Here is a 12,146-nt window from a genome sequence, read left to right as displayed (position 1 = left end):
TGGCACTGAAGTCTGCGAGAGACGGGGCGCTGGGCGGAGGCGGAGGCGGAGTCCCTGGTGGAAGCGGGGGATGGGAGTGGGAGGAAACTTGTTGAGGCTTTGAGTCTGGCTTTGTACTGTGCTACTGTGTGCTGGATATTCTGTGGTCTGGGGGCTATCTGGGGGGCATCGGTGCCTGGGACCTAAGTGCGGTCTGATCTGTTGCTGCCAGCAGCTGTTGAACATGATCATTCTCCAAGACGTCCAGTCGCCGATTGTCCGTACCGTGAAGCTTACCAAGGTCGTACATTGCAAGAGCGCCATGCAGCAATTATCCGGTCATGATGTAATTTAGCCGTACGAGAGACGCAGATCCCTACGACTACACTATAGTGTCCATTCCTTGTCCACTCTGATATCTCTGAGCGACGATGGACAGACCCCACCGGAGCGCGTAGCTGGTACTTAACAGCTTAAGGTACGTGAACAACGACCCAAGATGGCCGACCAAGAACGTTTCAACGTCCTCATCTTCAGCAAGACCTCCTCATATCGCCACGACTGCATTCCAGTCGCTATAGACGCCATACAAGGGTGCGGCCAGCAGACGGGCCTGTTCACGACATTTGCGAGCGAAGATGCCGAGGCCGTGATGACCGCCTCAGCCCTGGAGAAGTGTCGCGTCGTGGTACTCCTGCATTGCACAGGAGATTTCCTGTCTTTCGCCCAGACTCAAGCACTGAGAGAGTTTCTGCGCCGCGGCAATGGCGTTGTGGCCACCCATGGTGCGGCCGCCGGCATGTTGAGCGACAGCTGGTACGGTGATCTGATTGGTGCTCACTTCGACATGCATCCCGACCCCGAAGAGGGCAGTGTGGTTGTGGAAGAGGCCAATGCGAACCATGAGATACTCAAGGGATGTGGCGGGTGTCATTCCTGGAACGATGAATGGTATAACTTTACGAGCCACCCTCGCGATAATGAAAGGCTACAGATCTTGCTAAAGGGCGACACCGCTTCGTTTCAAGGGGGAAAGATGGGTGAGGACCACCCATTGTCGTGGTGTCAGGAGTTCGAGGGTGGTCGAGTCTACTATACAGCGCTTGGACATTTTGACGAGGCTTACCGGAATTACTGGTTCATGCATCAGATCAAGAGAGGTATACTGTGGGCTGCCGGACGGCAGGAAGCTGAGAGTTGAACGGATTTAGGCACGGATTGGGTCTGTGCCAACTAGGCTGATACCAATTAAGATCCTTCAGCCAGGTATAATACGGCATTCTGGCATTCTTGAGGGACATGGCAACGATGTACGATCCGTTGGGGCCTCGGCAGCATAAGATCCCAGGACTCAAGGACTCTCAAGCTGGACACTGACGACAACGGATGCAGCACCGACACTTGGCGAAGAAGGGGTTACGAGGACTGTGATAAGTCTCAACTTGTATAAATCGCTGCAATGGACAAGGTTACGGCGTAATAGGATGCTGATTCTATGCAACTAGTCGTTTGCAGCTACCAGTATGTACCAACCCGTACGACTCAATTTACCTCGCCACTAGACTCTGCAGAAAGTTACCATAGTCCGACCAGCAGCCCGTCACGCACTCGTTAACTGATCACAGTATCCTGAAACCCGGTCCACAACTCAAGAAACTAAGCTTTGCCTGCTCGCTAACTCAGGACGACTCCTCTTTCACCTCCACCTTCACTCGCTTGCGGTTCACCTCAACCTCTACCTCTTCGCGAGGTCGCCTGCCCTGAGTCTCGCTCTCCCTTTTGGCTAGCCAGGCTCTGACCTGGTCGTTGGGCGTCATTAAATCGGCCTTGGCGAGGCGCTGCTTGTTCTTCTTCTTCTCCTCTCTCTTCTGTTGTTTGCGTTGCAACCGCTCGAGGTTGCTCTTGCGAGTTTGGTAGGCTTGCTCGGCCAGGCGATCAACATCTGCACAGGTATTAGGGAAGGCGACAATGGTCTCATCGACCTTATGGTTGATTTCGGCCGTGATGCTGCTGTAGAGGTGGGAGTCGATCGGGTTGGGAGTGCGAGCCAGCATCTTCTGGAGCTCGCAGAAGTCGACGAGCAGAGAGACGGGGACGATGCAGTGGGTGGAGTTCATGGTGGGAGCCATTGTTGTTGTGGATGCAAGGGAAGATACGTGCTCGGCGCTGAGTAAGAAGAAGTGTGAGGGGTAGTATCGAAGGAGTTGACGTAGTGCTTTGTGGGCTTGCGTGCGTAGGTAGAAGTTGTCGAGAACAGAAGGATGAAGAGACGGCCTTGGATTTGTACTTGTAGTTCATTGAATGAGTACCCCCTCAACAGAAGCCTTGTCAGTGGCCGGGGACTATTCAAGCTGAGTTAATAGGCATTGAAACATTGAATGGTTGGGTAGGCAGTCACTGAATGCGGAGGCTTCTTCTGGTTAAGGATAGTGAATATATCTCTACGATTGGTCGGCCCTGTAAGAGTAGGCCACGGGGAGGGTACCACACTGTGCGGCCGGAGAGAAGTTCTCGACAGTCAAAGAACCTTGAATATCTCCACCGGAAACGTAGCTGAGGTACTCACTACGCTATCAGAAGGCTGCGAAATCTTGGCATCAGGCAGTGAATGACCTCAATTCTGTACTGCTGTATCAATCTTCGTGGTAGACAAGGTAGTACCGTGTGTCGAGGAGTCTTGCACTTCTCAAAAGGTTCGCTTCGACCATAAGCAGATTGGCTTAGGCATGTAGATTGCGCAGAATCTACATCAGCGAGGCAGAAAGAGTAAGCACTTATGGTTGCTTATCTGGACAATCATCGGCATGGTCACAGATTGGTATAGGAGATTGCCAACACGATTGCGTATCGGCAAACAAACACCAAGCTACACTAGTCCGTGTAGAGATCTCTTGCTTTCACTCGAGGGAGCAATTGCAGCCACTCTGCCACCGACGAAGTACTTATCTTGACACAAAGGCGAAGCGCGAAGGCATGAGGGCGGAGCGGGCAAGGGCCCCGAGTACGGAGAGAGAGGAATAAAAGCCAGAATTGTGTTCATTGATCGAGACCGTTCGATTGTGAAGAGCCGACACTACATGCCTCCCTTCTGTCTTGATCTTGCCTCTCCAGGTCTCAGCATTGTCTGATTTTCTGTCATCCATTGTTGAGGACCACTCTCTTGCCGCTCTTTGCGTTCTCTTGGTTCATGCTTTCCGAGCTCTAATCTTCAGGGGAGTTGGCTTTGTTCTGTCCTCGGACAGAGGGCAGTACTTTCTTTTCATATTCCAGCTCGAGTGTTGTGTTCTTCCGGCTTCGGCCGCGTCTCCGTACCCATTCCGAATCAAGTCCACTACTCAACCGCCAGCTCCTTCAGGCGCACAATCTTGGCCTTCGCGTCCATCAGCCAGACAACTTCTTGCATCAGGACTTCATTGATCCGATCCGAGGTCATCGTCAGCTGGCAGGTCTTGTTGTCGGACTCGAGATCTACGCGGTGAAATTGAAGCGGCTGCTGCTCCAGGCGGGCCGCCACCTCCTGGTTGATCAGATCTTCGATGCCTTGGTAAAATCCCTTTGTTGGGAGAGTTGCGCTACTGTTGGCGCTCTGGGGTTCGAAGGATTTCGCCTTCTTGATACCTAGCGTGATCGAGGCTCTGCGAACGATGTCAGAACGGTTGAGCTTGGGGTCGTCTGGGTTCAAAGCGTCACAGAGCGTGAGTATTGCCAGCAGATTTGACCCGCTCAGGCAGCGTGAGTACATGGCGTCCTCAGCCGCTTGATGAGGCTCGGCAATACTGCAGGTGTCGCTGTCGCTGGCAGTGTCGTTATCGACGGCATCGTGGAAAGAGTCGCAAGCCACATGTACCTCTGGAGTGAAACGATCAGCACAGAGTCCTGGAGCCATCCTGACGGCTTCGTTCCACTCCTCGAACACGGCGAAGAACTCTAGGGTCTGGTGAGACAGAGTAAGCCATCAGATGAGAGTGAATATATAGTAGGTCAGAATGGATTCAAGTGAATGGACTGCTTTAGAGAGTCAAAGCATCTCACGACACGGCAGGTCTGACCAACGGCCAGGAGTGAGTAAAGTGAGAGTGAGGGTGAGAGTCAACAGTAGATAGTCCGCCTACTCACCTTCAGGCATTGCAGGCTGGAAATTCATATGCAGGCACTGCAGGCCATATTGACAAAGCCAATCTTGGTGAGCAAAAAGGCAAGGCAAGATGAGAATGCCTTAGCACATTTAGGCCCCTGGGGCTGCCGTCTCACATTGTTTGCACTGCATGCCTTTTCACAAAGCACCTTGCTTGTGAAACAAGAAGGTCGAGTGTATGCATCGCTTGCCATTTTGTCGTCTACACAATCGTGTGTTTGTCTGTTCGCTTCGTTACCTGAGCTAAGCTCCACCACTATGAACTCCGGTGCCGTGCAACGAACGCCTGCATCTCTGCAAATGAGCAGCGGGAACTCAGATGTTATCGAAAGAGGGGTCCTTGACACTGCCACCAGCATCACCCAACCCAGCGACAGGACGGTTATACGACCATCCGGCAAATTGTTGTTGCATGGTCTGCGACAGAACAGGACCTTCGACATACGAATCTTTAGGTACTTCGGATGTGAACTCCTTGTCGAAGTTGGCAGTATCGCGAGCGTCGGCCTATACAGGTCAGTATTCCAATCTTCACAGGGGTTGGGAGAAACATACAACACTAGGTTTGAAGCTGGGCTCGTACTTCCGCTGGAGCAGCTTCCTCCAATCAATATTGGCGAAGAAGTGGTGTGCTTTGATCTCTGAGGCGCCGCTAGCACCTAGACGCCGCTGCGGATCACGGTCCAGAAGCTTAGTTAGAAGATCCTTGGCAGCCGCGGGGACAATCTCCGGGCCAGGGAAGTGGAGTGGTTCTTGTAGAATCTTGCGATACATCTCGTTGGTATTCTCGTCGTAGAATGGCGGCAACCCAGTAAGCATTTCGTAGAGAAGAACACCCAGAGTCCACCAATCGACAGTCTTGGTGTATCCATGGCCGAGAAGGAGCTCGGGAGCGAGATACTCGGGCGTGCCACAGAAAGTGTTCGTGCGGTCCTCGTCCTTCATGTCTAGCTTGCAGAGACCAAAGTCACAGAGTGCAATGTGTCCCGAGTAGTCGAGCAGGATATTCTCAGGCTTGAGATCGCGGTAGATGACCTTGAAGCCGTGTAAGCACTCGAGAGCGCATAGAAGCTCAGCGGTGTAGAATCTGGCACGGTTGATGTCGAATCTCTGTTCCTTCTGCAGGTGGTGGAACAGCTCGCCACCATTGACAAAGGCGAGAACGAAATATAGCTTGTCGGGCGACTGGAAGGAGAATTTGAGGGGCGTGATGAAGGGGTTGTTGATTTGTGCCAGCACCGAGCGTTCGGCGAGGGTGTGTGCAACTTCGGATCGCGAGATGATATGGGCTTTTCGAATTGTCTTGAGGGCGTAAATCCGGCCGGTGTCCTTCTTCAAGACTTGCATGACTTTTCCGAAGCTTCCTCTCCCAACAACCTTGAGTAGCTCAAAGTCGTCGATCTTGAGACTGCCTTGACGATTCTCAACGTAGTTGACACCGATTTTGATAGAGCCAGTGCCAAACTGCACATCAACCCATTCGGCGCCAAGTTGACCAGCTTGCTTTTCCTGCTGTTGATGCTGTGCCTCGGCCTTGTCGTTGTCCTTCTTGCTCTTCTTTGGGTCGGGTACAAACGGTTTGGCCTCCTCGAAACGTGGTTGGATACGAGCACCTCCAAGGAAGATATCCTCGCTTCTGCCGACTCCAGGTCTCGCTGCGGGGTTGCGAAGGTATAGTTGAACACTCAATTCACACACTCTTGACACATCAAACTTGAACGATGTGTTGTCACCCGCCCACAATGGGTTCTCGGGACTGCCTGAGACGGCGTCGACAAAAACCTGTAGTTTATCGAAGTCAAGGAGAGCATAGGGGAGATGCTTGCTGTTGTAGCGGCCGTGAATGGTAGGAGCAGCGTTGATGCCGGCATGGGTCGAGACAGGTCGGTTGCTCTGTGAGAAAGAGCCCGCTACGGAGTTTGCAGAGTACGAGGAGTTAGGACGGACCGAGCCTGCGTGTCCTCCGCCGTAGTAGTTGTTGAACGCCTGCTGATATTGCTGTGGTAACGAGAAGCCTTTGCCTTCGTGGAGGGTCACGATCAGGATACCGGGCTTTGTGGTTTGAACTGGGGGGTTGCTCATGGCTTCGGAGGCGGCTGGACCATATCAGCGTGAATGGGCAGAAAGAGGGGCAAACATTCACTTACCGATGCCATTCGCAGATGTTACACTGGTATTGCTCTGCATGGTCGAGAGGCTGGGGGACTCTTGTTGCGGGGTAGTCTCGTCTTCTGCCTTCACTGTCGACGTAGAAGTCGAACGACCAAAACCGCTAGTCAGAGGTGCCAGGTGCGTCTCCTTCAACTCTAGGAAATCCGTCAATTACCAATCACTTGCCAACGAACACAACAATCATTGCTTACTCTTGGTCAACTTCCACGACATCTTGAGAGCTTCAAGGTCTAGGGTCACGAGACGGGGTTCTTAAAGCCAGGTGCGAAACCGAACAGCCACGCGGCTATCCACCAAAAAGTACCTGACTTTAGGTGCAACGGTAATCAGGGACCACTGAGAGGGGCGGAAGTGCGACTGCGGCCGTTTCAGAAAAGGAACAAATTTCGGTGGCGAGGTGACCGTCGTGGCGATCACAGAAGAAGGCGACAAGTATCAAGCAAGAGAGAGAGAGAAGGACAGAGTGAGCTGCCCCGTCGTTACACAGCGTGGTCCCTCAGTTCCGGCCGTTGAAAGGCGGCGCAGCGAGGTGTGGTCGCCGGCACAGGGTTCCCACCAGGTCTTCCCGCCCCGCCCTAGACCAAAATCACGTGGCAAGCATTCCGGAGGCTCGGCTGAAATGCGATGGCTCCCCTCACACCCAATAAGCAGCGGCCTAGCGGTGGCGCCGAAAGCCGAGAGCTGATCAACGTCAACTCTCCCTCGCCATCGACTCCAAAGTCGAAGAAGCGCTCATTCGACGAACTTACCCCTCCTCCAACGCCCACGCGACAAAATCCTGCTCGGGCTACACGCGTCGTTCACTATACCTTTGATGATCCTGCACTCGAGCACTCTGAGAGATCGCGTTCTCCAACCCCTGCCCCACCGCGGCGATACAGGTTCACATTCACCAGGCCGGATACTCTGCATGAATACGCGCGCATCCTAGAGACAGACTCCCTCGCGGAGGAGGATGCAAGAATCGAACGCAGCATGGGCGTTATAAGAAAGAACGCAGCCTCCCGTGGCTCTGATGGCGGAACAAAGTACCACTGTGACGTCTGCTCGATCGATATAACCTCGACTGTGCGCATCTCATGTGCCAACCCGGCCTGTCGTGAGTACGATCTATGCGTCCCGTGTTTCGGCCAGGGCGAAAAGAGCAAGGGCCATGATCCCCAGACGCATGAATACCACGTTGTGGAGCAGAACTCGATACCCATCTATACCGATGATTGGGGCGCTGACGAAGAGCTGTTGCTTCTGGAGGGCTCTGAAAGGTATGGTCTAGGATCCTGGGCCGACGTCTCGGAGCACATTGGCGGCTACAGAGAGAAGGATGAAGTCCGCGATCACTACATCAACACGTATATTGATTCACCCCTATTCCCACTACCTGCGCTGGCAGACCCGAAGGACACGCAGCTTTTCGAAAAGGTTCCGAAGGAGGATTTCCAGGCACGGAAGAAGCGAAGAATAGAGGAGCGGCAGGAGGTCGCCAAGAACGCCCCTCCAGCTACACCCAAGCAGAAGCCGACCGCATCGGTACCGGCATGTCATGAGGTGCAGGGTTTCATGCCCGGTCGACTCGAGTTCGAGACCGAGTTTGCCAATGATGCGGAAGAGGCCGTTCAGCATATGTCTTTTGAACCGGGCGATGGCATCGATCCGATCACGGGGGAAATGGATGAGGAGACCACCCTCAAGATGACTGTCTTCGACATTTACAACTCGCGGCTCATGTCACGCACAGACAGGAAAAAGATCATCTTCGAGCACAACCTGCTTGACTACAAAAAGAACCAACTCCTCGATAAGAAGCGAACGAAAGAAGAGAAAGACTTGATGCACAAAGCTAAACCATTCGCGAGGATGATGAACCATGAAGATTTTGAGGCATTCAACAAGGATTTGCTCACCGAGCACAACCTAAGGATCGCTATTTCAACACTGCAAGAGTGGAAGCAGATGGGAATCACAGATCTCAAACATGGCGAAAAGTTTGAAAGCGACAAGCAAGCGCGGGCTGCCCGCAATCAACCACAAGGCCAATTCGATCGCATGCCACAAATTCCGAAGAAGGGTCAGCAGCAACAGCAGGGAGACATACCCACGGAGGCGTCGAAATTAATTACCCCCGAACTCCCCCTTCGGTTCCAGAAGAAGCCCAAGACGGTACCGGTGTTCGCTGATTCGAAGCCAGCGGTGGAGAATGACTTCGATAAGATGTTCGCGGAATCGACTGGTGCAGATACGCCATCGCAAAAACCCAAGGTGCGCCACGTGATACAGCCTCTTAGTGGAACTACGCCGTGGAGGCTCGAAGATGATAAGTCTGTCGCACCCGACCTGCAGTTGCTCAGCGAGGAAGAAATTCAACTATGCAATGCTGTGCATATTCGACCGAAGCCGTATCTTGCACTAAAGGAGGGTCTGCTGCGGGAGGCAATGAAGCAAGGTGGGCATATGAAGAGGAAAGAAGCCAAAGGGGTATGCAAGATCGAGGGGAACAAAGCAAGCAAGATTTACGACTTCATGATACATTCGGGCTGGATTGCGAAAGCATAGGATGGACAAATGCTTAGCCTCGAGGCTCGCATGTGCAGGCAGCAGCTTCATGAGTATATCACTTAGCGCGAGGGACCGGAGTCCGGGGTGAACGACGCCTCAACTGCAGCAGATACGATATACGTGTTCGTTTCAAGTTCAAGAAGTTCTCGATCTGTGGCGCCTAATTTTGAGTGGCGTTGTGGCGCATGATATGACGTATAGAACATTCGCGTCAAGATCTGCCCCGCGACGACGTAGTTAGCCATCGCTGCGCCCCTGCTGCATGATAAAAAGCTACGGCCACCTTTTCTTCCTCTACTAAACAATCTCTTAAACAATTCAAAGATCAATAAGAATCACATTTTCTAATCAACTCAAGATGTCTACCACCGTGCATGTTTCCGGCATTGCCCACGAGACCAGCGAGAAAGAGGTCAAGGACTTCTTCAGCTTCTGCGGCAAGATCACTACCTTGTCAATCAAGCCCGAGTCAGATGCTACCGATTCCCACAAGTCCGCGACCGTGACCTTTGAGAAGGACACCGCTGCGAAGACCGCTCTCCTCCTCGACAACACTCAGCTGGGCAAGTCTCAGGTTCATGTGACAACCGCAGGGACCATCGAGGATGTCGCTCAGAAGGCCGGTGCTGCAGTGTCTTCCTCCCTTCCCGACGACCATATTTCTCAAGAAGACAAGCCTAGATCACGCATCGTTGCCGAGTATCTGGCTCATGGTTACACCTTGTCCGACAATGTTATCCAATCCGCCATTGCGTTCGACCAGAAGAATGGCCTCAGCAATCGCTTCACCAAAGCCCTGACCGACTTCGACTCCCGTTACAAGGCCAGTGACAAGGCGAAGGGCGTCGACCAGAAATACGGAGTGACTGAGCGAACCATGGGTGCCTGGGCTGGTCTGAACACATACTTCGAGAAGGCCCTCAACACTCCCACTGGCCAGAAGGTCCGTGCCTTCTACGTTGAAGGTGACAAGCAGGTCCGCGATGTTCACAATGAGGCTCGAAGACTCGCAGATCTCAAGGCTGGCAAGTCTCACGAGCCGGAGCAGGTTCCCGGTACAGAGAACACCGTTTGCAACTGTGGAGGATCTGAAGGTGTGTGCGGATGTGCTCCTGGTAAGTAGTCCTCAATTGGAAGATTCAACCCATGGCTAACGACTACCCAGGCAAATGCTCATGTGCCAATTGCGCGAAGAGTTCCGCCGGCGACAACCAACCCACGCCAGTTCAGAACACCGACAAGACTGTCTGCAAGTGTGGTGGATCCGACTCCAAGTGCCCATGCCCACCGGGAAACTGTGCGTGCGCGAACTGCTCCAAGTCTTCGACTGCTGCCACCAGCGAGGTCAAGGAAGCCGCACAGGCGTCGGGACAGCAGTTGCCTTCTGGCAGCGTTTGAGTCTCATCAAACGAACCCCTTCTCGTTTCATTCAGTTTTCATTATGCATGCAATGCCCGCCTCCGCGGTACGATTGAAGGTTAGAGGGCGAGGGTGCCCTATCGGTGTTTCAATAGTCCAAGAAAAGCAATAAATACCCTTTCACCACGAAATTTTTCCAAGTCACAGGAGTTCATCACCATATTCGTGTACACAGTGTCGACACATCGCGCCCGCGCTACGGCAGTTGCCACCCGGCCATAGGTAGACAGACTGTGACACTGCATTCCCGGGAGGAGAGTGGATAGGTGAATCAACTAGGCGCTCGAACACCTGGAGTGGCGCACCGGCGTAGCGGGTTCTACCTTACACCGCCTGTTGTTGCCCCGCAGGCACCAAATTTACTCTTCAACACGCGGCCACTGTTTGTCTTCTATCCGCTCCTCCCCCACACCGGCATTGCCGATTGTAAACAGTAGCCAAACGTCTTTTCCAAAGCGTCTTTTCGCCAGACTATGAACAAGCCTTCCACTATTAGCACAGAGAGATTCTGTGAGGCCGTTAAGGAGCCTGGGTAACTGCGCCGCTGCAGTTCCAGGACCCGGCGAATGATCAAGAAGAAAAGTTGAAGAAGAGCAAAGAATAGACTGCAACGGTGCGCATTGCTAGCCTGCTTGTTACGCGACTTACCTGACCCGTTTTAGAGACAAGAGAAGCCAACCTCAACTACCTGCGACAAGCGCCGTCAAAATGTGCTTTGAACGGCTGAGCCACCTGAAATGTGGTCACTACGAGTCCTACCAGATGGACTGCAAAAACTGCAAGCTACGCGCTGGCCGAGCCTGTGTCTATTACGTGCAGGTCGTCATGCGACGTGATAAGCACCGCAGCTGTCGCAAGTGCAAGGCTCTGAAGATGGCAACGATGGGTATCGCGAGTCCCTCCCTCCGCAGCGTCTAAGGTGTGCGAATGGCACGTGAGTCTGGAAAATGGCTATTGCTAGCTTGGATAGCTTTGGGCAAGGCTTTCATGTTGGCAAGGAGTTGCGTACCAGACGTAGGATACTGAAAGAGTAACAGACTCGAACTTTTCAACCGACTTGACACACAATTCTGATATCTTTTCCGCATCAAGCCACATGCCATGCTCACCATGCCCATGTCTCATCCAGCTCAAGGCTCATTAAGCACGCAGCTACAGTTTCCAAGAAGAGTTTGCAGCCCACCGGAAGCAATTTGCGGGCACGAATATCCGTCAAGCTGCCAGCCATACGTCATGCACGAGGTGGGCTGCTCTTGCCTCATCGAGGGGCAGACAAGCCATCATTTATGTTTCAACATATTTTCTCTTGTCTTCTGTTCATAACACTACTTCAGACATCTTCCAAATACAGACCCTAACCTTCCTGTAAGTGATCACTGTCTAGCGACCAGCTTGAAGCACAGTCTAACTTATGACGACGTCAGATCCGATACACACCCAACATGTCTGCTCCCAACGCAGGTCGTCAGTCTCCAGAGCCAGAGACCCAGACTGGTTCTCAACAGCAAGACATCCCCACCCAGCCCGGTAGTGGAAAGGTCAGTTCGGTCATCCTTCCTACGTCAATGCATCTTGTCATTTGAGCTTGAGCCCGAGCCCCTGTTTCCGCCGCCCTGTCTTCGTCGTACGAAGAGTTAACATGAGTTCAGCTTGATGAATCCAAGGGCAAGGATGAGGGCAAGAATGACCAGGTCTCTGGACTCTCCAGCAATCCCAAGCACCCTCTCGCCGACGAAGCGGAGAAAAAGACGTCAAAGACGACATAGTAGCGCTGGCAGGGAAGACCCAGAAGCAATGCTATGAATGGTCAGTGGGATCGATCTGGGCTTCAGATATTCCATGCTACTCCCTGATCCGACGTCAATCCAATATACATACTTCAATGCTG

At 52.9% G+C, this 12,146-nt stretch overlaps 8 protein-coding genes across 8 annotated transcripts; 5 read left to right on the top strand and 3 right to left on the bottom strand.

Annotated features, from left to right (window-relative positions):
- Positions 1-478: 478 nt before the first annotated feature.
- On the top strand, positions 479-1,180 carry HMPREF1541_01289 (uncharacterized protein; the record flags this gene model as incomplete). The annotated part of the gene is made up of 1 exon (XM_008713589.1): positions 479-1,180. One exon carries the CDS (start codon positions 479-481, stop codon positions 1,178-1,180), a length of 702 nt encoding a protein of 233 aa, XP_008711811.1.
- Positions 1,181-1,658: 478 nt separating this feature from the next.
- Positions 1,659-2,108, bottom strand: HMPREF1541_01288 (uncharacterized protein; the record flags this gene model as incomplete). The annotated part of the gene is made up of 1 exon (XM_008713588.1): positions 1,659-2,108. One exon carries the CDS (start codon positions 2,106-2,108, stop codon positions 1,659-1,661), a length of 450 nt encoding a protein of 149 aa, XP_008711810.1.
- Positions 2,109-3,310: 1,202 nt separating this feature from the next.
- Positions 3,311-3,865, bottom strand: HMPREF1541_01287 (uncharacterized protein; the record flags this gene model as incomplete). Its single annotated transcript, XM_008713587.1, has 1 exon — positions 3,311-3,865. The coding sequence occupies one exon, from the start codon at positions 3,863-3,865 to the stop codon at positions 3,311-3,313; it is 555 nt and encodes a 184-aa protein (XP_008711809.1).
- A 564-nt stretch (positions 3,866-4,429) lies between these two features.
- On the bottom strand, positions 4,430-6,499 carry HMPREF1541_01286 (uncharacterized protein; the record flags this gene model as incomplete). Its single annotated transcript, XM_008713586.1, has 4 exons — positions 4,430-4,621; positions 4,670-6,210; positions 6,262-6,420; positions 6,478-6,499. 4 exons carry the CDS (start codon positions 6,497-6,499, stop codon positions 4,430-4,432), a joined length of 1,914 nt encoding a protein of 637 aa, XP_008711808.1.
- Positions 6,500-7,261: 762 nt separating this feature from the next.
- HMPREF1541_01285 (uncharacterized protein) lies at positions 7,262-8,836 on the top strand (the record flags this gene model as incomplete). The annotated part of the gene is made up of 1 exon (XM_008713585.1): positions 7,262-8,836. One exon carries the CDS (start codon positions 7,262-7,264, stop codon positions 8,834-8,836), a length of 1,575 nt encoding a protein of 524 aa, XP_008711807.1.
- A 361-nt stretch (positions 8,837-9,197) lies between these two features.
- Positions 9,198-10,237, top strand: HMPREF1541_01284 (uncharacterized protein; the record flags this gene model as incomplete). Its single annotated transcript, XM_008713584.1, has 2 exons — positions 9,198-9,954; positions 10,005-10,237. The coding sequence occupies 2 exons, from the start codon at positions 9,198-9,200 to the stop codon at positions 10,235-10,237; spliced, it is 990 nt and encodes a 329-aa protein (XP_008711806.1).
- A 729-nt stretch (positions 10,238-10,966) lies between these two features.
- Positions 10,967-11,176, top strand: HMPREF1541_01283 (uncharacterized protein; the record flags this gene model as incomplete). The annotated part of the gene is made up of 1 exon (XM_008713583.1): positions 10,967-11,176. One exon carries the CDS (start codon positions 10,967-10,969, stop codon positions 11,174-11,176), a length of 210 nt encoding a protein of 69 aa, XP_008711805.1.
- A 524-nt stretch (positions 11,177-11,700) lies between these two features.
- On the top strand, positions 11,701-12,024 carry HMPREF1541_01282 (uncharacterized protein; the record flags this gene model as incomplete). Its single annotated transcript, XM_008713582.1, has 2 exons — positions 11,701-11,796; positions 11,908-12,024. 2 exons carry the CDS (start codon positions 11,701-11,703, stop codon positions 12,022-12,024), a joined length of 213 nt encoding a protein of 70 aa, XP_008711804.1.
- Positions 12,025-12,146: the final 122 nt, after the last annotated feature.

The sequence above is a fragment of the Cyphellophora europaea genome, assembly GCF_000365145.1.
Source record: "Cyphellophora europaea CBS 101466 unplaced genomic scaffold supercont1.1, whole genome shotgun sequence".
In the NCBI taxonomy this organism is placed as follows: domain Eukaryota; kingdom Fungi; phylum Ascomycota; class Eurotiomycetes; order Chaetothyriales; family Cyphellophoraceae; genus Cyphellophora; species Cyphellophora europaea.
The sequence above is the reverse complement of the archived record's forward strand: the minus strand, read 5'-3'. Positions and strand labels throughout refer to the sequence as shown.